Source organism: Micropterus salmoides, unplaced genomic scaffold, assembly GCF_014851395.1.
Source record: "Micropterus salmoides isolate LMB-PRFRI ecotype aquatic unplaced genomic scaffold, ASM1485139v1 Ms_hic_scaffold_16, whole genome shotgun sequence".
NCBI classification, from domain to species: domain Eukaryota; kingdom Metazoa; phylum Chordata; class Actinopteri; order Centrarchiformes; family Centrarchidae; genus Micropterus; species Micropterus salmoides.
This window is the reverse complement of record NW_024040707.1, coordinates 22,367,025-22,391,343: the sequence shown is the minus strand read 5'-3', so window position 1 is coordinate 22,391,343 and position 24,319 is coordinate 22,367,025. Positions and strand designations below refer to the sequence as shown.

Genomic DNA, 24,319 nt, shown 5'->3' with positions numbered 1-24,319 from the left:
TACAATACAAAGAACAACTTCATTAACACTGGTGAAAAGTGCAGTTGTGCTTGAGTAGAATAAAGATGAATAGATTAATAATTAGGGTTAGGATTTATTTTTAGACAGAACCGCATAGAAAAGCACCACATTGTGTTATGTTATTTCATTATCTCACAATCTACTCAAGCTATTGTTAGTTTATATCAGTGTCTATATTATGTCTAGCCTCACGTTTACAGAAACTACACATCTTGATAGATGCAGTGGAAACAAAATCATAAACATGCATTTATATTAATGATTCATAAGGCCATTCTTGCTTTGATGAAGAACCTTTATTATAAATACATGAAATGTTAAAAGTTTTGGCAACATACAGTATAATCGAAAAAAAGCTAAATGTGCAATTTAACTGTACAATAAACATAACAATCTAGAAACCAAAAAGGTGGACCAATCCTGCTGTATCAAAAATGTTAAAATTGCAAAAGCAAAGTCTAAGTATTAAAACGACTGCAATGATACATTATCTTAAAAAAATATGAAAAAACAATTTTAAATTAAACAACTTAAACAATGGAAATTTCTTTTGAAAAAAATCGCTGTAGTGCATTGCAAAAGATGGCTGTATACACAGTGACAGTGTGAGTGATTCTAGATGTGTATGACATACAGTTTAGGCTTGAACCCTCTGGCGGCCATAGTGGAGGTCTACAACTCTTGAGCAGCTTGGCTGTATGAGCAGAGTTTTGTTGTTTGTTGTTTTTGAACAGAAGCTGATCAACACATCAGATTTAGACAGCAGATGCAAGTAGCAGAAGCTAGCTTTGATATGACCACCAATTGCTTGGTAAATTATTTTTTCCCGGCTTATAAAGACATACACTTTTAGACATATCATACTACTAGGGACGTCTTTTTTATATCGTAGTGGGCTATTTTCACATATTATGGGGTCGAAATGACTAGTAGGTAAAAAATCTTTTGAAATCTGCGCAGTACATGGCTTCAGCCGGCAGCTGCGAACCGTTGGGAATTTGTTGGGCTTTCTTTGCCTTTATTTCAGATAGGACAGAGAAGCAGGAAAAGAGAGAGTGAGAGAGGGGACAACATGCAGCAAAGGACCATGGGCTGGATTCAAACCCGGGCCGCTGGAATAAGGACTCAGGCTTGTACATGGGGTGCACACTCTACCAACTGAGCTAATCGCACCCTGTGAAAATCAAAAAATACATCCACAAAAAGTGCTTCTTTTTGCAACTGAGAGGCTCAGACTGTTATACCAGGTGTCTGACAACATAATGGAAAGGATCCCTAAAAGTAACACACAGTAACACCCCTTATTTTTAGCCAGAAACAGAAGTCTAGCTCAAGGACAATTCTCGCTTTGAAATCTCGTGAAAGGCGAGTTGTTCAAGGAAGAAACCGGTGGAAACATCAGTCAGAGTTGGAAAGAGGAGTTTGTTGTGTTGGAGTAACGTTGGGAAATAAAAGTCTTGCATGAAATTCCTCTATGTAGACAACAAACTCCTCTCTCCAAACTCACGTTTCCACCATTGTCTTTCTGCAACAACTCGTCTCTCACGAGAATTCTCAGCGAGTACAGTCCTTGAGTGAGACTTCTGTTTCTGGTTAAAAACAAGGGGTATTAGCAGGTGTTACTTCCATGATGTTGTTAGACAGTCTGAGCCGGTCAGTGGCAATAAGAAGAAGTTTTTGTGGATGCAATTTGGTTGCCTTGATTTAGGGGCCATTCACATTTCTACGTTTTCATTTTTAAACGGAGACCTTTAGCTAAGTTTGCATCTCCTGTCCAGACTGAAATGGTGAATCCGAAGACCTAAGATGGAAACGTTTGAAAACGCTGCCGACACCGTTTAAAAACTCCAGGGTAACGTTTTAGAGCAGACGGGCAAAAACGGAGGACTTTAAAATGATGACGCAGACACTCACATTTGGCTCTCTGATTGGGTCTTGTAAGTCATGCAAAGCAAAAACACAGACAGAGTTTTAATTTTAGTATGTTTAATAAAATATTTTGTACCGTGCAAATAACACTTACAGCCTACACTTGTACTTTGCATGTTGCCGTATTTGCAACTTCCAGTCTGTTTTCCACCGCCACAGTTGCTTTAAAGTCCCATGTTACATTCAGTAAGAGTTCCAGCTCATTGTTGGTCCATGCAAAAGAAATATCTGGTGTGGTTCTTCATCTGCAGTACATCTGTAGTATTTTTTTAACCAAATCTTCTGCAGCTGTGGAGTAGACCATCTGCTTCATGTTTGTCATGCATGTGCATGACAAGAGATCAATTCTGTTATGCAGCTAAAACGCTGGTGTGGACGGAGATCGATTCGTTTTAAAAACGTAGTGGTGTGGAATACCACCATGATGAATACGTTGCAGCCACTTTCGCCAGTTTGCAGCTGCTGGCTAAAGTCATCTGCTGCACGGATTTCAAAACTTTTTATACGTATTAGCTATTTAAACCCCAAAATATGTGAAAATAGGGCCTTACCTTTTAAAACATTATTGAACTTACTCCCATAACACAACCCTACCAGGTAATGTATTTTTATAGTGGAGCTGTATTATGTTTAGATATTATTTACATGCAGCCAATTCTCCAGTGGACCTTCATTATGGCACCAGGTTGCAAGGAGATTTGTGACGTAATTGCAAGCCTTTACAAATCAGCCATAATCAAATCAAACTGACTGTATAACACAGTTCCATCTAGACACATTTTGCTGCAAAAGGGAAAAAACTGACCAAATTTATATGAACATGGCCAAACGAACAAGCTGTTTTGGCATCAACATTGCACCCATTCATATTTAACCCAACAAGTGCAGATGATTGTCTGCTGGCCCTTTACAGGAGGATAAAGAAGGAGTGTCATTGGAGGGTGAGGTACCTGACAAGGCTGGGGTCAGGGTTATACGGAGGGGGCGGGCTGCAGTGGGAAGCAGACACTATAGTCTGACTACTGTGGCCACCATTCATATCACCATTGGCCTGCATGTGGTGGCTGTTGAGCATGTTTGAACCTGTGACAAAGGGAGGGGTGATCAATAAAATGGTGAGCAGCAAAAATGCACAAACAACAGTACTACAAAATCAACTCCTTTGGCATTGATATTTTCCGATCAGAAATCTTGATGACAAATTGGTTTGAAACATGTGCTTTATGAGTAAATCTGTTTTGATTTGAATCACACACACATAGATACTCACCCATATGAGCTATGGAGTTGGGGGCAGTGGGGTGTTGCTGGGGCTGCTGCCCCACCAGCTGGTTGACTGAGGGTTGTTTGCTGAGGCCTCCATGGGCATGAAGCTTGTTCATGTTGGACAGTGGGGAGTAAGAGGTGGGTGATGCTATATGGCTCCTAGAGAAAAGAGGAAAATGTGGCTGAGGTTAGAGGAATGTGTGCGTCTGTGTTTTGGTGTGAGCGAAAGATTCTTCACAACAGTTTGATGAAATCAACAAGACTCTAAATTCAGCTTTTGTGAGGGTTGTTTTAATATATTCTGAGTTGATAACTTCAACCTCTTCCCTTAATTTTACTGAAAAATGTATCATAAAGAAAGGTGTATGGATTTATGTGCTTCTTGTGTGTCCATGTGTTTGGGTTGATCCTTTTAGTTTGTACAGTATGTTTATATGTACATAATGTGTACCATGATGGATCTGTGTGCTTGTGCATAGTGTTGGAGTGACTCACGGTCTCTGCAGAAGTTGCTGCTGTGTTTGCTGTCTGTAGGTTTCCACCAGTGGCTGTGGCACGAGCTCCACCAGCTCCAAACTGTCTTTAATCTTCATCAGCAGCTCAAAGTTCTCCCGACCGCGAACCTACACACAAACATACACAAAAACATAACATAAACCAGTCAAAGAATAATGACTGGTGAGCCTGTCCTTTAAAAATGGTTCATTTGTTTTCAGTGTATTTTATCATTTGTATCATTGACTATTTTAATGTAAAATGGTAAGTGTGTGAAAAGCTCTTACTGGAATATAGTAAATTTCTTCTTCTCCATGCCGCCTCTTCCTCATGTTAATATTGGGACTGGGAATATTTGGCGGACTCTGTTTGAAGTCTGCAAACAACAGAAACAGAGTCAGAATCAAACAGGTTTCTAACACATTTCACAGTCTCATTCTTTTTGAGGACCAAGATATCTTGGACCATCTTGCATCAGCGTTGATTGTTGAATATATACAAGTTTCTCAGTATCTGAAAAGTCGCTGGACCTTTAACTATTAAAATACTTTGTGTAGTTTAGTTAACATAAATGCATCATTCAGTTTAATTCAACTCACTGCGCTTGTTGGCACTGCCATTTTTGGCCACACTATCATTCAGAGCCTGTTGTTCCCTGAAGTGGTCCTCATCTGCTTTGCGGTCTCGGCCAGGACAGGCACATATCCGACCTTCAAATGACCTTCTGCCCAACACTTGACCACTGCAGAGATGATTGAGAATAGAAAACATTTTCATCAAGTGAAGTGTTAAGAGAGCCCTGACAAAAATGTAGGTTCTCTAACATTCCAAATTAAGTCCAAGTATTTAGTTTTACCTAAGCTTGGATCTGAATAGTTTCACACCACACTGTCCAATCATGTCCAGTCTGATCACACCTTTATGTCATGGTAAATGGTAATAAATAGTAAGTAGAAGTAGAGTAAAGGTATGTATAATCTAATGTGTATAATGTAGTATGTTCTGCACTTCCCATTGAACTGTCAGTTGGTCATTGTCTTGGATCATTTGTCAGTTTGTACTGCTGCAAAACATTTGTAAATTCATAAACCTGGTGCCAGAAAGACTAAACATAAAGCAAGTGACAAAGAGCTGAGAATTGCTTGTTATATTAAAAAGAAGACTGCATATATGGATTGTGAATGGTTGACTTACTCCCTGGTTTCCAAAGTGATGATGATGAGGATGGGTCTCCTGTTCATGCCGCCCACACAGCTGCTATTGCACATGAAGTTATATAGGATTGTGGTAAACTCAGTCCCCACCTGAAACACAAAACAATGAATCCCACAAATGAATGGAACTGAGGGATTTAAGTTTTTTTGTTGGTTTAATTGTTGTTTTAGTCTTGGACACTTAACATGGAATTTCAGGATGTTTAAACCGTTTCTTTCAATCTGCACATCTTTCAGCAAGACCTCCCCTTTTATAGTAAATGTGACCAATCCACCACCAGAGAGCAGTGGCGGCAATTTGATGTGCCAGGAGACAAGTGTACTCTCCTCATGATGATTTCTCACTATTGTGCTTGTTTGGACATGCCCGGCATCTTTATTTATAGATGTGCCTCCTATGAAATACCTCACTGAAATATTCATTGTTTTATCCATTGTGTGTTTTGACATTTGGGCTGAATGTACAACATATTAGGGACATCTTTCAGATATTGATTTATGCAAACAACCACTTCTCATTTTTGTCAAAGGCTTTCTCGATATCTCGATGGCTTTTATTTACCATCAGCCCAACCCCATTTTAACTGCTATAATAAAAATCAACAAGGATTCACTTCATAAAAAGTATGCTTCATGAAAAGAGTCAATATCCCAAAATATTTTGTACATTCACCATCATTTCTGATGTTTAAAGCTGTGAGTCCAGTCCCTAAGGAACCTAATACAATGCATTGTGAGCTGATAAACCACCAACCTGTGGAGCCTCATAGGGCACAAAGACACTTTGCCGGCCAGTTACGGGATCATCCACGTACTGACAGAGGTTATTCCCCTCCACTCGGATCAGGTGACTGGCTGGGGCAGCTTGACCTGTGGAGAGAACAATGGGAAAAGGACACAGTTAAGTCAAAGCATCACACATCCCATACACCAGACAGTATTGGTTTATTTAAAGCTCAATGCACAAAATGTTTGTGATCAGGGCAAAATTCACAAGGTAAGCTAGGATTAATGAAATATGTATTTTATCCTCTCATGGTTGATTTCACAGTCATTCACTAAATACCTCAGAAATGTTCACCTAACAACAAAATGATTTCATTTTGAGATATCGTTGGCATATCTTGGAGAAAGGTATAGAAGTATAAACTGTCAAAGGGCCACGCTTGTTGATCATACCATCATTGAAGTCTCGTCCTAGTTCGTGGTTGGGGCAGCGTTTGACAACTTCTGTGACGTGTTCCGCCTTCTTGTAGACGGGCATGGCTCTGATGATGCTGCCATGTGGAGGAGAGGACGACAGCTTGATTTGGATTGGACAGGTTTTGGCAATCTGACAGTAGAGCTTCTTCAGCAAGGGAGAGTACTGGGTGAGAAAAGAACACACGCGGGGCCGGAGAGGCTCGAGTCAGTGACCTGAGCTGACATATGACATATATATTGTCTGTGTGTGTATGAGAGAAAAGCAGCAATGAAACAGCTATCGGATATCCTCAGAACATCACAATCAGTCAGTCAGGGGAATGTAAACTACTGCTTTGCTCAACAAAATGCTGATCACGGTTGTGTTAAAATTTGTACCCCCAACTCTCTTTCAATTTTAACTTCATATTTATAGTTTAGGCATTTTGCAAATGTTCCTTTCCAGAGTACCTTATAATGTAGTAAATTAACATATGAACATAAGAATCGGATCCATTAGTTACCCGCTAAATATCGCTTAATGCCTTTGCAGTCACATCGTTTAAACAACCTACCACAAATTAAACGTAGACATTATAGACACATGAGCCGTGTCTTCTCAGTTTCATGTGAATGCTATCAAGATATAACTTTAATTCCAAGGAGGGGAAAGAATCTACGACAGTATAGCAGCAAAAAAAGTAGAGGTGAAGAAGACAAGGTGGTCAAATAAAGAGCTTGGTGTTACTATGATGGTTAAAAATAACGGAGTGTGATCACAGGTCACTGTTATTATCACATAAAATCATGACTTAAGAACAAATTGTGTTATTTGTGGAAAGGGAGAGCATGAAATGAAATGGAAAGGGAAAATATATGGGGACTGTAAAACAGTCAGCAGTAAATTTACACCTCTGTAGTAAAGTTAATTACTGTGTTATTAGAATGAATATATGAACATTATCCAGTAGACTGGGGTTTGTGGGTGGTAATGTGAGATGCCACAGCTGGTGGAGGAGAACTGGACGTTCAAAATGACAGTTTGGAAAACATGGTGTTGTCTCAGTGTATGTACCACCACCTGAATAAAAAAACAAAGGTAGGACTTTAACTATTGTAAGTAAAGATCAATGAGAACATGCTGAGCTAAAGCCAAGTCTTCAATGTTTCCTCAGAGGATGTAGCCTATGTGTAAATGCCAGTACAGATGCTCTCAAACACACCAAGGGATGAAAAAACTCTTAACATGCCCCAACACAAATCAAACTTGTGCCTTCCAGAAAAAAAACGTAGGAGACAGTTGTCCTGTGTGGACTTGCTGCAACAGCGCACCCTAAGGCAGAAAAACAGTAAATACAGCTCTAGGTCAGCGATGCTGCATACGAAAAAATTTCAATGCCATTTTGCCTTTTTGTATTTGATAGTTGAGAAAAAGAGTCGGATGGATGGCCATACTCAAACCCAACCATTTACGTGGTCTGTATCTTAAACCCGGTGTAACCAGAAACCCATTTCATTTTCATCAGATCATATGCCATTTAGGGAATGTTTTTATGCATGAAGAATTTGAGCTTCATCGATGAGTATGTTTTTAGTATTTGAGTTAAACCCTGAAGCCTGGTGTTAACCATGACTTTTTCAGCAGGTATCAATCATCCTTTCAGAAAACACAAACCATAAGCTTGTAAACATATACTGTATATCCACCTTCCACCATCTTCACCTTTTATAAAGGGACATTCCACCTAAAGTTCAGTTTACTCTTCCCAAGGAGTACTACTCAACCTGTGAAAACAGTTGAATAGTGTATCTGTGGTAAAGGTGCGAGCTTTCTAAAAATTCATAAAATAACCCTGTTGTTATCATTAGGCCTGAGACTTATCAGAAAGCCTGTACAAATTGGCAGTGTGGAGCTTGAAAGAAACAGACCTTTAGGAGGCAGGGAAGTTCTAACAAAATATACTGTTTTAGAGCGATACTTCTGTTTCTTGTTAAAAACAAAATGTGTCACCGGGAGTCCCTCATAGTCAGTCATAGTCATTGTCTGATTTTGTCATATTGACGAGCACAATTGTCCCGAAGGAATAAGTTGCAGTCATTGCAGTTGGTTCAGGCTGCCAGCTGAAGCCATCTGCTGCACGGATTCCAAAACATCTGTAAATTCTTCAAATTTAAATGCAATATCTAAAAAATTCCACTGATTATATAGACTCTGATTTGACTCTCCCACCAGACAGCCTCTGGCCTGATGGTGGCTGGGATAAAGTCATTCCTACACCAACTGCTTGGATTCCTTGTTTTGACACATAAGCCCCTCACACACACACACACACACACACACACGCCCTTGGCCATGAGCACTCCCTTGAGGGCAATGGAAATACCTGTGCACAGCATTACCTTTTCCTGACAAGTCTCAACAGCTTGTCCATACCGTGGATAAATTATTTCTCTGAGATTCAACAGCCAGACTTTTTTTTACAGACCTGGGGACTTGCTGCAACAATCACATCTCCTAAAAGGATCCAATAGTTTTCTTTCCAGCATGACCACAACAGAAATACTATTAACACCGTTAGCATTTAGAGGGACATGAGAAATGTTATTTAATGTTTAATGTAAACAGGCAGCATCACAGAAAGGAGGCAGCATCACAGAAAGGAGGCATTGACATCCAGTCATGGTGGTGGTTATACATGGTTGTAATACATGTGTGTAGAAAAGGCAGCATGAGTTTTTTTAATTGACCCATACTCACACAATCACAATATTATATTAGCAGATACAGTAATCGCATGTGGCCATGATCTAGGCAGCTGTGTTGAGAAATAACTTTTTATACTCACAAACTAACAGGAGGTTAGTAATGATTTGAAATTCCACCTGCACTCTAAGATTCTGTTGGCCTAGTATTAAAAGGGGCCATTGCAGAAAACCATTTTGTTCTTTAGCCACAAAAAAAAAGATATTTTGATAAATTGTGGGATCAGCAGGGATCAGCGTTTGGCGATATTACTTTGAACCTATCCACCACACACCTCACACGTACTGACGAGATAACTCAGCTCCACGTGTCATTGCCAGAAGTGAAGTGCAACATTAATAAAAGAACTACAGTATTTGATGTGCATCTTCTTGTACAGACAAGAGATCTTGAGTGATGCATAAACTTGGCTTTGTTTCAGGACATAAAGAAGGAGGAAGGGATGTAGACGAACTGGAAAAAGACGGGAGAACATGATTTTTACATGAAGCAATACAAATTTCTAAATCTTTAACAATGTTAGGAAATTCTTTACATTTCCAGAATCTGCACAATAAACCTTTGCCAACTGCTGGGCCTTTCTCCAATTTTTAATTTAGACTACCTACCTACTACTAACAAACAAATATTTCCTGTAAAAATAAGCTTCACAAAGACCTATTATGCTTTATGGACAGGCAACCTTCATCTCATGACTCCAGAGCAGGCAGTGACATGTTCATTTTCTTCAGTTTAATTTACATGGTGGACTTTCTTTTCTGGAGGTCATTAGGGAGATTTATGTTTTACTACAAAACTTGCAATGCAATTTGAGCTATAAAATACATAGATGTATCAGTAGCTCATATATCCACCCATCCATATCCCCTGCCTCTACACAGTGGACCAGTGGAGCAGGTCCTGACAGGCTCCTGGAGACAGGGTGATAATTGTCAGACCGTCATCCATATACACAAGCAACAGCTTGCCCGCCGCAAATTCGCTTAACTGTCCAAATATCAAATATGCTTACACACACACACACACACACACACACACACACACACACACACACACACACACACACACACACACACACACACACACACACACACACACAGTCTAAGCTGAATTTCTATACAGTCTGTAATTATACTCAATTCAATATAGAAATTTGGAGAATCAACCACACTTTCTTTGACGTCATGGTAATTGCTGTTTGTCTTTATGAGACTATTAAGGGAAACAAGGAAAGATGTAATGATCTTTTTTAACAACAGTTATTATCTAAACATGATTGTCTATAATAATAAGTAATAGATTAACCCTGAAATAATTGATGAGGCATCCAAACCAAACATTTTTGCCTTGAATAGCAATGAATCACATACTGTAAGTAGTTATAGTAAATTAGCTTTATATTCACTGCTGTTCACCATCATCTCAAGGATGCATTTACAGTACTGGCACAGTCCATGGACACTGTAAAAGTTCAGTCTTCTAGACAGGATGGCATTGTTACACCGAGTGTTAAAGGATACACAGCAGAACAGAGCAAATAACGAACACATTAGTTTCCACATTAGATTGATGGCATCCCACAGTCTTTGGAGTGTCGATACTGTTGACAATGTTAAATATCCATCCTGGAGACTGGTTTATTTAAGCACTTCGTTTTACTGGGTAACTATAAAAAGCACTTGCATTTACAGTAGATAAAGAAATTGATCTGAATCCCACAAACATTATAAAATAATTACGAACAGCTTAATGTATTTGCTTATGTTTTCATATAACCCACCTGAGCATAGAAATGTGTGTGAAATCTTATTGAGTGAGTTTTCTGGTGCTTAGCAGGAAGGCCAGTGGTGATCTGGTCGTGGATGATGCATGGGGAAAGGAAGGGAAGGATACATCGTGCAGGGCGTGTTGGGACCTGTGTCCAAACGGAGAAAGGCTAATAGCTGGGAAAAGCAGCTTCTGACAAGCTGCCTTGCACTGCATGCTCGAGCCCGCAACCACCGCATCACACACAACCCCTACTCCTGACAAATACTGTATGCACGCGCACACACACACACACACACACACACACACACACACACACACACACACACACACACACACACACACACACACACACACACACGCACACACACATAAACTAAAGTCTGAGTGTATGGAAAGAGGTCTTATTATTTGACAAGGCTGAGGTGTTAGATCTAATTCCCAGCCGCAGTGATGCTTGCCTGCGTCCAAGCCAAGAATCATCTTCAGGAGGCGAGAGAGTGGCAATGTTTCAGAACTATTATCACTAATGCACAATGTCTTGGCGAGACAGGAGAGGGACTGGAGGATTACCAGACTATCTTAATATGGGCTTGAATGGACTTACTGGATGTGGAAACATTATGATTGTGTCCTCTATTCCCATCTGTTCTCCTGGTTTTTGTTCTCTTCTCTTTGTTCTCCTTTTGAATGGTGAAGCAGATGTGGTTGGTGCAGCCACAAACCTAACTTCCCATCAGTCATTCAAGTGGACAACTTGAGAAGAGGGGATTTAATGAGAAATGCCTGACGCAATACGGCTGCTACCTTTCTCGTAATCTCCCAAAGCACTGCATGCCACCCGCTCTTAGTGGGAGGCGAAGGGGTGGGGATGGAGGGCAGCTAGGTAACTGATTATAGTCAACATACCCCTATGGCATTCCGCATTCCCCACTGCTTGAGGCCACAAGAAATCAGCAAGAAACCCAGACCGTTAACTCCCTCATTCAAATAAGATGACTCAGTCTGGTCCACATAGTCATCTGTTTTTTTTTTCAAGCATGTTAAAACCTTGGCTTACCACTGAATTTCGCATAAATACACACACCCAAATGTGCATGCATTAGAAACCCCTTTGTGTTATTTTTGGGGAATCCCCACTCATTAACGGAGACATGTTCTTTCTGAGAGGCTTGACCGTAATCTCTTTTCTTTTCAATACTAAGACTTCTAAAACGACTCGCCGACATGATCTGAGCCTTCCAAAAGCCTTTTGCCACTGAGCTCAAACGTAGCCTGGCAAACCTTTATGTACACTTGATTTTCATGGTTTGTGTCCACACGTTTGGGAAGAAACATTTTTTTCCCCTGCATTTCAAAAATGTTTTTGAAACGCGTAGGTATAACATCTGTAAGGCTTACTGTAAGGCAATCAGTGGTATCATATAGTATCCTACTCTATCACACATGATCATAATGCATATTGTCACACAAAACAAAACATTTTGTTATAAAGTAGCTTCTATATAATAACACTTAAATACATCTTTTGATACTTTGCCAATCTTATGATCAGGCGCGCAAGATAAAAACATAAGCATTACAGTAAACTCCATAAAAGCTATAAGCAATCACCCAGTCTCTCTCTCATTCTAATCCCTCCTGTTTAATGGCAGCAGAGGCATCTGAATAATCACAGGTTTCCTCACAATCATTTTTCTAGTGCCTCATTATCTGTTTCTTAAGTTGTGTGCCAGTCAAAAACTCCCTTCCTCTTTGTTCATAAAATTGGGGTAATTTTCAATCTATTATCCATGCGAACCAAAGCCGATAAGAGGAGTTTATTTTGTTGCGCAGGGGTAGGTGGAACTGCAGGATGGTGTAGTGAGTAAAGACACTGAATCAGACTGTTCAAAATATTTTTGAAAATGGGACATTATCAGGCTTCTTTGATTTAATGTATTTCCTTAATCAAGTTATTAGCAACATTCAAAACTGTAAGCTAAAAGGGTATCAGGGGGAGAAAGCCAGGTTATTAATTTGAGTAGTGAGTATCATGTTTAACCAAACAGGTTGAAACAGGTTTCTGCCATATTTCAGAAATTTCTCATGTAAAACAAACTAATAATTCTGGTCCATGTTTTCCTTGGTTTCTGTCAATTTAGTTTGGATGTGGGATAGACCTGGGTCAGAGTATGGAAGTGAGAGAAAGGAGATGATGGACGGGGGCGTAACTTAAGGCGCCAGAGGTGACAGCCATGAGTGTGTGTGATAAGACTGGAGGAAGAAAGAGAGAGAGAAAGAAAAGCGGCAGGTCAAAGACCACCGCTCTAATGTCCAGAGGGGGATCTTCTTACATCACTGAGGGCTGAGTGAAGGAGCACACCACGCATGGTTACTTCCAGCAAACACAGCCACAGAGGAGTCTCTCAGTTGATCACACATTCACAGGCCTGGACGCTCACAGACACACACACACACACACACACACACAGTGAAGGAAGTGCAGCTTGTCTCTTGCGTCTCTTGTTTCAGGGAGGTCAACTGTGTGACAGTCGGAGGTGACACCTTTCCACCAGGAGACCTTTGTCATCAGGTCATGACAAATTAAACAGCTCCCATTTCACCTGTCTCTCACCAGCATCATCACAAGCTAATTGTGGGGTTTAGTAAAGTCTTACCCAAAGTTCCGAAGTTCAGGGTTTTACTTTTGTTTATTCCTGTACCGCTTAAAATAGTAAAATGTAGTTGTGTACTACTACTACTACTACTGCTGCTGAGTAGTAACATTAGCAGCAGTAAGAAGATTTATTTGCTTACGTATGTGTTCAATATCAGTCCATTTATAAGTGTGTTATATTATTCCTGTTACAAAAGAATAGTCATATTTTCAACACATGGAAGCCCTCTTAGTAAGAAGCATGTCCCAAAAATCAAATCAAATACCAGATGTTGACTTTCCATAACCCAGGGAAAAAAACATGGAACAACCACAGTATCATGTATGGATTAATACAACTGTCATACTATTACAGCCTTTTCCAAATTTTTGTATTGTTACTGTAATAATATGTTATTATTACAATGTATTAATACTGCATTGATCTCATATAGTGAAGTTATATGAGATATATGAGAGATGAGAAGTACATTAAAATTGTATTCATTTGTTTATTTTTCTATTTTATTTACATAGCGCCAATTCATAACAGAAGTTATCTTATTGTACTTTTCATATAGAGCAGGTCTAGACCACGCTCTTTGTAATTTTATTTATAGAGAACCAGCAATGGTGGCAGTGGCAAGGAAAAACCCTTTTAACAGGCAGAAACCTCGAACAGAACCTAGGTTCAGGGTGGGCGGCCAACTGCTTTGGCTAGTTGTGTTGGGGGATGGAGGGAAAATACAGTAGTACAAAACATGTTCCACATAGAGATGTTAAATAATAGTAATGGTACTGGTAATAATACAATAAATATTACACTCATTGTTGATAAACTCTAAGCAATTGAGTGACACTGTAGGGGAAACTGTTATTAATGTCTTAAATTATTATTGAAACGTGTTTTACAAGATAAAATGGTTTAAGAAACCAAACTGTTTTTTTTTTTTAAACTTGAGTCAATTATTGTTTTCTTTTAATATTGAGTGCAAGAATTGTCTAAAAAGTCAAACACACAAAGGACAAAAACATGCTCAACCACGTACCAAACTTTCCCTGTTGCATTCATCACACAGGATGCGAATAAAGGTGAGTGGAGGACAAGATGAATCACTGAATGATGTACTACTTTCACTTGGACGGGACACGCCTGCACATGTGCTGGCTTGAGTGAGTGACTGTGTGTATGTGTCTGTGAAATAATGTCTTTGTGTGCATGTTTATGTGTTGGGAAGATAGTAACTCAGTTAGACAGAGAGCCAGAAAGAGAAAAAGACAAAGATGGAGAAACACACAGGCACACACAGACACACACACACTGCATGCCAAAGTCAAGAAAGTGTGTGTACTCACGGTCCATGTGGCAGACTTGGCAGTGCTGGACTGCTGGAAGGACACCTGGAAGGTGTGCAGTCCGGGGTAGTCGGTGTTAGAGGGGATGGCCGGGGCAGGTGATAGGCCCTCAAAGGTGGAGTTGGGCTGGGAGTAGGGTGAGGGGGTGGGCACGGCCGACGAGGAGGCGTTCTCGGAGCTGTAGGGGCTGGCGGACGTCGCACGGCTCCCCAGGCTCTCCATGCTGCTGCTCAGCAAGTTGTATTGGGACTGGGGAGAAACGAAGAGGGAAGTGAATGAGGGAGGCGAAGAGGGAGGGAGGAGAGAGACAGAGGGAGGGCACAGGTGGAGGTGCCGGAGAAACAGGGACTTGGAGGCTTAAAGAGAGATCGCATTACACTGGGAAGGAAAAGATGTGTAGTGTGCGTGTGTGATGCTGCATGTGTGTGGGGTGGGTGCATGTGAAACAGTAGGTGTCAATGATGAGCACTTTCTGAGTGATTAATACACTTGAATGCATGGACACAAACTTGCGTGAGTGAGTGGCAGTTGCAGTGAGGTCCCCACAGTAACCTCCTTTGGGCTATATGAGGTAAGTTGTAAAAGCATAATCTGCTAATTGCCTGCCATTCCCCTCTTGTCCTCTCTGCTGTGTTTGAGAAGAGGGAAAATATGTTGCACTGAGGTGTGTGATGACACACTTCTCAAAGGTAATGCACTTTGTGAGGCCCATGTATAGTTGCACACAGACTCAGAAGCTACAAAACAAGGAAAACTGTTTTGTGGCTGCTGCTGTAATTTGTTTTGTTTTTTTAATCATCCATGATCCTTTAGTGATTCCCTGTCACACTCGAACAAAAACAGAAAAGTCAGGAAGCACAAACTGCCAGCTGTAAGTCCCCCTGCCCACTTTCTACTCATCAAACAATTACTTTCTTTCAAAAACAATTAAGCCATCATCCAACTAATTTAACATCTGTTGATTCAGATTAAACGACATAATAATAATCTTAATCATTAATTCAAAAAATATTGCCAAATTTATCCCTGCTGCCTGCACTGTACATCTGTGTCAAATAGCTGACACTGATGGCAGGTTAACACTGATCTGACATTGCACACACACAATTATCCTACAAGCAGAATAAACATCATTTTTACCTTCTTTTTCACGTAGTACATCCTCTAGTCTCATTTGACAACTGTTCAGTCAGAAATGTCCAAACACAGCAAAGCAGAGAGAGAGTGTGGGACCATAGCCTTATCAGAGAGTTCAAGCAAGGCGTGCACCAGTGGGCACACCACGCACTCACGCAGACACATGTACAGCCAGGACAGGGAAAAAGGTGAGGACTGGCGTGGAGAGAGAAAAGTGTTAGACTGAGATGAGGGGAGAGAAGGAGAGAGGGAAAGAGGGATGGGAACCCAAAAAATGGTTCTAATTATGGCATGCCCGGACATAGACGGCAATGCCGGGGCACATGTACACACACGCTCCAAAACACCTTGTGAAGGCCTGCGCTAAGTAAACACTGTCTGGTCTGATGGAGAGTGAGTGAGTGAAAGAGAGAGAGAGAAGCAAGTAGGAAAACACATGAAAGAACAAGAGTTCCTAGGTCAGACCCCCCCCACGCAGTATTGTATATTAATATAGTAATAAATCAGCAGTCAGGGCTGAAGATTGTTTAAAACAAGGACTATTAAACACCTTAGACACCTTAAAAGAAATCACTGATGTTAACTGGAAATTAGCTGAATTGTATACTCTTTGTAAGTGTTAGATCCATACAACAATCAGAACAACAATCTCTGACGAATAACTGGATGTTTGTTTCCATGTGAACATAGAGAAAAGGAAGTACAACAAATAACATAAGTATGCCAGCTGAAAGCATGAAAGCAGTACAACCATTCACCTTCCCACCCCCACTGCACACCTCATATTCATTAAGACTTCCTTATTGTTTTTTCTCGTTATATTTACCTATACCATACTTTTAAGTTGTAAATCCCCAACCTTAAGCAATACACAGCATCACATTACCTTGTGGCCTTGCCCCTCAGCTCTGCTTTGTGTTTTCAATCTTACAACTAACACAGATAGAAAAACTGGCCCAAAGTCACACAAGGATATGTGGACCATGGTTCAGCAGATGAAAGCTTGAGTGGTAAAAGGTAAATGAGTATGCATGTATGGGATGACTCTAACTCAGGTACTCAACACATCATATGGGAGACAGCTGGGTTCAAAACAACTGATGACAAATAGTTGTTTACTTTCTGGACATGAAGTCTCAAATAAGCAGCAAAGTAGAGCTGAAATGCTTGGTCAATTAATTGATTTGTAAATAATAAAATTAGTGTGGCACTTCTTTGATAACTGATTAATCATCTCAATAATTTCTTTTCAGCAAAAATGCCTTACTTTCACTGGTTTTCAAATGAAAGATTTTTTTTGCTTTTCTATGTCATGTAGACTATGATAACAAACTGACCATTGTTAGGTTTGGAAGTGTTGGTTTGGATTAAATAAGGAATTTGAAGATGTCACATAGGCCTCTAGGAAATTACAGGAAATTTCTTTTTACTATTTACTGATATTTTGAAAACAAAAAAAAATTGTAAGTGACAGCGATTATGAAGTGTTTTAAATGTCTTAAGTCAGACTAAAAGAGGACAGCTATAGAAATATGTTTGCTCTCATGAAAAATATGGAAACGAGTATCTAGACTGATGCTGTTTGTTTTCTTATGATAGGTGGATAGATCCGTCCTCCCTTTAAGATCTTCCTATTTATTACATTTGAAATCTTCCTCTAACAGGTATTGTCAAAGGAGCTTTACGGGCACAAGGTAAGCCCAGGTGTATGTGTCTACAACAACAAAAAAAACCTTGACACACACACGGGAACATGCACACGCACGCACACACACACACTCACTGCCGCACAGACTCATGCACTCACAGGTGTGCTTGCTCTTAATACCTAAACTTGATCCACAACAAGTTGAAACAGAGCTAAAACCTCTGCCACAGTGTGAGCAAGTGTGTGTGTGTGTCTTCACTCTGTGTAAGTGTTTAAGCCTCCCATCCTAACAGCATATGATGTCCCCTATGGGCAGCTTCCTGGTATCTGCCACTCAAAGCTGAGCTTTAAACATTTAAAAACTTAGATATGCCAGCCACAACAGCCCTCACTTGTCAAGATGATTGAAACATATTAGGCTGAGGATCAGGAGAATCACCCTGCTAATGACCTCTGTTTACAGCTACTCATTAATAAACTAAACCCTGTACTATAGTTTTATCAAATTTCACACTTTTAACAGTTAACAACATAACTTGAGTTGTTGTCATGTGGCCCAGCTGAAATAAAGAAACAGCATGACCAAAATTATATGTTAGGCTACACAAATGAACATGGCATTATATGAAATCTGGAGCATGTCTAAACAACACCAGCTATGTTAAAAAGAGGTAAGGATGAGAGGGGGTAAAATGTGAAGTGATGTGTAAGAAGGTTGCCCCCTGTTGGGAATACATCGCAAAGTGCAGGGACGGGATCTACAATTCACTCTCATGCCAACCTGTTGAATACACTTTTTTAAATATATAAATTATTGGTTAATAGTGATAGATGACTATAATATTTTCAGAGGTAATTCCTAAGTACTTCACAAACAATGTCAGAGGAAAATGAAGGGAAAGTTAAAACACAGCTAGCCATCCCATCATGTGGTTGGACGTGCCAGTGTTTCAGGGACCATCCATCTTTCCAAATGAATCACACTTGTTAACGTAATGATAATCAAACTAGCCCCATTATACCGGGGTACACACCAAATTGTACTATAAAAGCACACAAATTCAGGTAGCCATGGCCACTTATGCATGCATGGAAAATACAAGAGAATGCAGGCCTGATTTTCAAATATCAACTCACTCTCACAACCGCATGAGCACTCATGAGCACTCTTTCATCTGTCAGATTGCCACTCATTTGGAAACAGTGAACCAAAGTAATACTAAAACGTATACCCTCCATAACAAAAACTGCCTTCACTAGACCAGTAAGACACCTTTTTCAAACATTACAGTTTTTTTCCTGAATATGCCAGAATACTTGACTCTGCTCCACTCACCACACCACACAGCATCTTAAGGCTCCTGAAAGGTAAGATGTTTCAATGATGTCTCTGTGTCTCGGCTCTTTTACGACTTACACGCTGTGGTCAAGTGTGACTGTAAGAGTCAAACTCTCCGTGGCCAACGGACCCCTTGCTGGAGCAGGACATGATGGAGCATACAGGAGACGTCCTGCCACTGCTCTCCTCCACTTGTTTCCCTTGCTTGACTGGGCCTTCTCAACTTGCCTTGCATCTAACAACAAATCCTTGCTCCGCCCCCCAATTTATGTCATGACTATTCATTAACCAGCCAGGCAGGCCCAGGCTTGCCCACTGAAATATTAGATCCCAATATTCCAGATCAGAAGGGCATAGGTGTGGTTGGGAGTGACTTCTGATTCTATATTTGGAAAAACAGATATGGATAGAGGGAACAAAAGTGCAAGATGATCCGTGCATAAAACTTTGTACTGTACATGATCATCGGTAAAATAATTACATTGTCTGTGAGAGTTCAAAAAACATTTTGTTTAATGTCTTCATTCATAAAAAGTTGCCATACATTATGTGGATAAGAAGTTTCAAGACAGCAACAAAAATATACAGGTACATACCAGATGTTGACGAAGTATTCAGATCCTTTACTTAAGTAAAAGTACTAATAGCACACTGTAAAAATGCTCTGTTACAAGAAAAGTCCTGCATTGAAAATGTTACTAAAGTAAGTAAGTGTAAGTAAAATCAGGAATATGTACTAAGTATTAAAAGTAGTCATTGCAGAAAGAAACATGTCCTGTGACTGTTATACTATTATATATTAGATTAATATTATTACTCATGCATTAATGTAAAAGCAGGATTTTACTGTTGTAGTTGGTTGAGAGGGAGTTCCTTTTAACTATTTTGTGTGAGATTGCAACTAATGATTATTTTCATTAAGGATTAATCTGCTGGTTATTTTCTCAATCAATCAACTTTTTGAAATTCTTAAAATACTGAGAAGTGCTGTCACAATTACCCAGAGCCCAAAGTGGCAGCTTGCCAATGCTTGCTTTGTCTAACCAATTATTACAAATAAATTAAAATAATTATAAGGAAAAGCAGCAAATCTTCATATTAGTGAAGTTCGAACCATGAAATGTTTTTATATGAAAAATGTTTAAAGCGATCAAAGTTGTTGCCAGTTTATTTCATTGTCAATCTAACAATTGTGTCAGCGGTGCTTGTATAAAATGGGTAGTGAAATTTATAACAAGTAAACTTAATGGTTTGTGTGTAAAAATCTTAAATTATAAAGTAATTAGTTTGATTGATTGATTGATTTTTATTTAGAAGGGACCATGTGCAATTAATAACATAAATGTAAACATTTGATGCATTACACCAGAGTTAGCCTTAGTCTTATCTGCAGTCCCCAAATATGCTTTAGTAACTAAAGCTGTCAGATAAATGGTGAAGTATAAGTACAATATCTCCCTGTGAGATGTGGAGTACAAAGTACAAAGTGGCATAAAAAGAAAATACTGTAGTAATGTACAAAAAGCTCAAATTTGTAGTGAAGTACAGTACTTGCAGTATATGCACTGAATTACTGTCCACCACTGGTACAAACAGCTGCAAACATATGTGCATGTTTATTATTGCACGCAGACACACACATGCACACAGACACACCCCAGCCTACAGATGGCTCCACAGTGGAGCAGCAAGGGGTCCTGCCTTGGACTTCAATTAGCCCTCCCCCAGTACACACCCACAGTCCCTGCAGGCTGCTCAGCAGTGAGACAGAGAGAGGGAAAAGGCTGCAGAGGAGAGGGAAAATACATAGGAGGGAATCTCCTCTACACTGGAGGGAAAAAGTGAAGGGATACAACAAACAAAAGGGGACAAGAAAAGATCTTTGGAAGTATGTGTGTCCATCAGATCTGACACAGAGGAAGAAAACACCCTTCAGGTAACATAAAAAAGCTTCTCAAAAGAAAAAGCAGAGATTGACCAAAAAATAACTTTAATGAGAGCTCACGTTCCTACCATCACATTATCGTTCATGTCCCTCATGTGGTAGACGTCCATGGAGCCCTCCACAGTGCTGCGGTGGCTGCCCGAGGTGCTGGTAGAAGGCAATGGCCGCTCACCTGGCTGGCTGCCTGGGGGGAGCTCGAAGTAGGTGCTGTCTGGCTCCCTGTGAACACACACAACACCATGGATTCAAGTTGATCAAAGAGGGATGAGTTTTCAAAGAAAAAAAAAAGCATGTAGACTTTTGTAAAAAAATGTTATCAGAATAGTTTTAAAGGAAGGGCAACCCTTTATCTTTTTTGTTTAGTTATACTATTAAAGATGATTTTGGGACTGCTTGTTTTATTATGCAGAATTATGAAGCATTATGTCTGCAACACCAGTAGCTCTAATAAATATTCACATTTTTTCAAAACGTTATCCGGAACATGTTTACCCTTAGCTGCTCTATAGACTGCAGCATTGGTGTATAATTAGAATAAAGTAATCAGGTGTTGACATAATCTTAGTGTTTTGTGATCATTGGTACATTTCATGTTTTTTAATTAAACTATTGCTAATTCGGTAAGTATGTTAATTGGGTGGAAAGCAGCCGTCAGCAGGTGGTGACACTCACAGGGAGCTCCACAGGTGCTCGAAGGTGCCTCCTTCTTCTGTAATGGTGGACTGGGACATCTTAGAGGATGGGTGGTCTGGTGAGGGGCAGATCACTCTACAGAGCACACACACACAGGCAAGCACCCAAACAAACAGAAATGGTTTAGAATGAGCACGATTACACTAAACAAGAATAAATGAATTTACATGTTAACGTGTTAAAAAGCTACACGTGGAAACAAACTATAGGCAACTAGTTCATACATGATCATTTTATCAGTGTTCAAAATGGAGAGTGAGCAGTTCATCCAGGTGTGATCACACCAATGTAGTCCCAGAGAGGTGGCACAGGGTGTCAGGGGGCCTGGGCGTGCCCAGACCTGTCTGCTCATCACCGTCTCACTCCCCTCCGCAAAGTCTGAGTATCACCTTCTCCGCCTCTGTCTCAAAATAATGAAGCCTGCACTGCAACCTTAAAATGTGTTCATACATTATGGAGCTACCGAAGCAAACAGCAAGTGCTGAACAGCGGAGAGCATTAAGATAAAGATTTATCATCTAGTTGTCACGAGATCTGCACTCTCCAGACTTATCGCAACTGACAGAAAACGTATTTTGACATTATTGTGGAAATTTCTGCAAGGTGTAAGCTACATCCGGGCCTCTTTGCGATTGTTTGAGTCAAAATACCTTGATTTGTCAAATAAATCCGAGTTTGCCACAACTATAAATAGAAAATCAGCTGCAGGCCTACCGCGTAAACCGGATAAAGGGAGGTCGCCATATAGTCTCCAGTTTGATGTGGCAATGATCACTACAAGATCCTGTCGGGCATTCTTGGTCGTACCAAAGTTTACTATGGCTATACAAAGTTGCGCACCACAGCAGCGTCTTATCTCCTTAGTAACCCCTGCGGAAGGACCGAACAAGAAAAAGTGTGGCAAAGGTGCATGGTTTTAAAGATGCATGCTGCAACAAATCATCATAAATGCAAACCTTTCCTCTGGAATGAATGACTGATTTGGCTGCAGGTAGGCTATAAGTGACTTTTTCTCTGAACTGACTGTCCCTGTCGGATTAAATAATTCCATTTGCAGGCTACTCTCTGCACAGTAGGCTACAACTGTAATCTGTATCTCTGCGTACATGTAACAAGGGTCTTCACCTTGATTTGCGCTTAATCGATTAAAGATATGCAGCTTACTAAAGGTCGTTTTTTCTGTTCTTTAGCTGGCTATTGCCACACATGTAGGTTCCTCTAATAAAGTTTTGATTCACACCGCATGAGCCAGTGGTGTATCATAAAAAAACATTTTGGAACATGTTAAAGAGGCAGCACGCACACGAACGCAGACACGCATATCATTTGGTATTGCGGAGCTCCCGCAGCTGCTGGCAGCATGTTCCTGCTGTTCCCGACATGGAAATCCAGCCCCTATTCTCGTCCTGCAATGCCGCCTAGTCAGATCCCAGAGCATCTCATGTGTTTGCGCAGGGGATCTGACAAAGCGTCACTGCAGGATGAGCAGAAGAAAGACAACGGCCTGGCCGCAGAGCTCTGCTCTGCACCTTGAGCAGCTTAATTGGGATTCCACCTGGACCTTTTCACTAACCTGCACCTTAGGGAAGGACGATGCATGCATATAGCATACATGTCTTTTAAGAAGTTTTGGTTTGTCTTTTCTTAATAAGAGTTTTTCATTTTTGCCAATGAGAAAACAGGCAATAATATTTTTTTTATATTATTGTAGATTGTAGATAGATAGATGATAGATAGACTTCAGTTCTGACTGAGTAAAGTAGCCTATAAGTAATTTAGTTTGAATCAAAAATCGATTTACTGATAAGGGTTTGGGGAAAAAAACTTGATTAGGCTTTATGCAGGCATTGACATGAATTATATATTTAGGCTATATTTTAATAGTAACACATATTAATAGTAATTAAAATATATAATTATTAAAGTTTGCCTTCTCTTCTTTTAATATTAGGCCTATATAGGCGACGAAAAAAAAGGCCTACACTCTCGTGTTGTTTCTGTAAAACACGGCCTCTGCTGGTTCTTTGCCTAAATGTTTTAATTTTGACATGTGCTTCTCTGATATTCACCTGTCTCTACTGTGTGTCTCCACTCCTGGGTTACGGCACCCATGACAACACACACACACACACACACGCACACACACACACACACACACACACACACACACACACACACACACACACACAGCCTTCCCAAGGGCCATTTTATACAAGAAAATACGCAGTCCCAACTGAGGACAAAATAATTTTAAAATGTTTTTGATCCGATCCTCCACAGCCCCAAGTGAAATATTTCATATGCCCTATGAGGATGCAAAGGACGACTTTGGGTGTCGCTCACTATTCGCTATCAAAGCATTGAAATAAACACTGAGGTAGTATTATAAATATAAATAATTCAGCCTGTTAATGTTAATTACAAAATAATTAATACTGGGAAGAATACTGGGCTATATGTTTAAAATAATACACTTTTCAAAATACAGGTTATATAGCCTAGGCTTATAATTTGAAAGAAAAAATCGAAATAGTGATTGTAGCCTAATATAACAAATGTGTAGGGATTATTTTTGAGGCTTCCATTTTTGTTTTGTCATAGACTTTTATTATAACGCCTATTTTATGTAGGCATTCAGTCCGAGGATAGGCTGAAACGCAGATCCTTAACAAACCATTACCCAAAACATCATCAGCTGCCAAATCAAATCAACAAAATAACCTTGAAGAAACTATTAGAATATTCGCAGATTTATCCAGCCAATTCTCAAGTCAGTTTGGCCTTTCCTGTCATCGAACTTGTTTCTTGTAATTGTTTTCTGATATTTGTCACATTTTGCAAAACAACAAACGCCAACAAATTGATAGGCCTGCGGATAAAAACCCCCATCTTATGACAGTTCAGTGATAGCCTATGTCTAAATCA

The 24,319-nt window shown here is 40.0% G+C and overlaps 1 protein-coding gene across 2 annotated transcripts in view; it reads right to left on the bottom strand.

The window, feature by feature from the left end:
- tp73 (tumor protein p73) overlaps window positions 1-24,319 on the bottom strand; it is a 30,476-nt gene that overhangs the window by 2,624 nt on the left and 3,533 nt on the right. The window contains exons 2-12 of one of the 2 annotated variants that reach the window (XM_038722884.1): window positions 21,374-21,469; window positions 20,770-20,920; window positions 14,633-14,881; window positions 6,105-6,291; window positions 5,680-5,795; window positions 4,906-5,015; window positions 4,311-4,453; window positions 3,999-4,087; window positions 3,712-3,839; window positions 3,221-3,375; window positions 2,901-3,033 (exon numbers count right to left, since the gene is read on the bottom strand). In XM_038722884.1, coding sequence (XP_038578812.1) covers window positions 2,901-3,033; window positions 3,221-3,375; window positions 3,712-3,839; window positions 3,999-4,087; window positions 4,311-4,453; window positions 4,906-5,015; window positions 5,680-5,795; window positions 6,105-6,291; window positions 14,633-14,881; window positions 20,770-20,920; window positions 21,374-21,469 — 1,557 coding nt within the window. Of the gene's footprint in view, window positions 1-2,900; window positions 3,034-3,220; window positions 3,376-3,711; window positions 3,840-3,998; window positions 4,088-4,310; window positions 4,454-4,905; window positions 5,016-5,679; window positions 5,796-6,104; window positions 6,292-14,632; window positions 14,882-15,772; window positions 16,012-20,769; window positions 20,921-21,373; window positions 21,470-24,319 lie in introns of those variants that run through there. The other variant, XM_038722885.1, reaches the window with a different exon arrangement.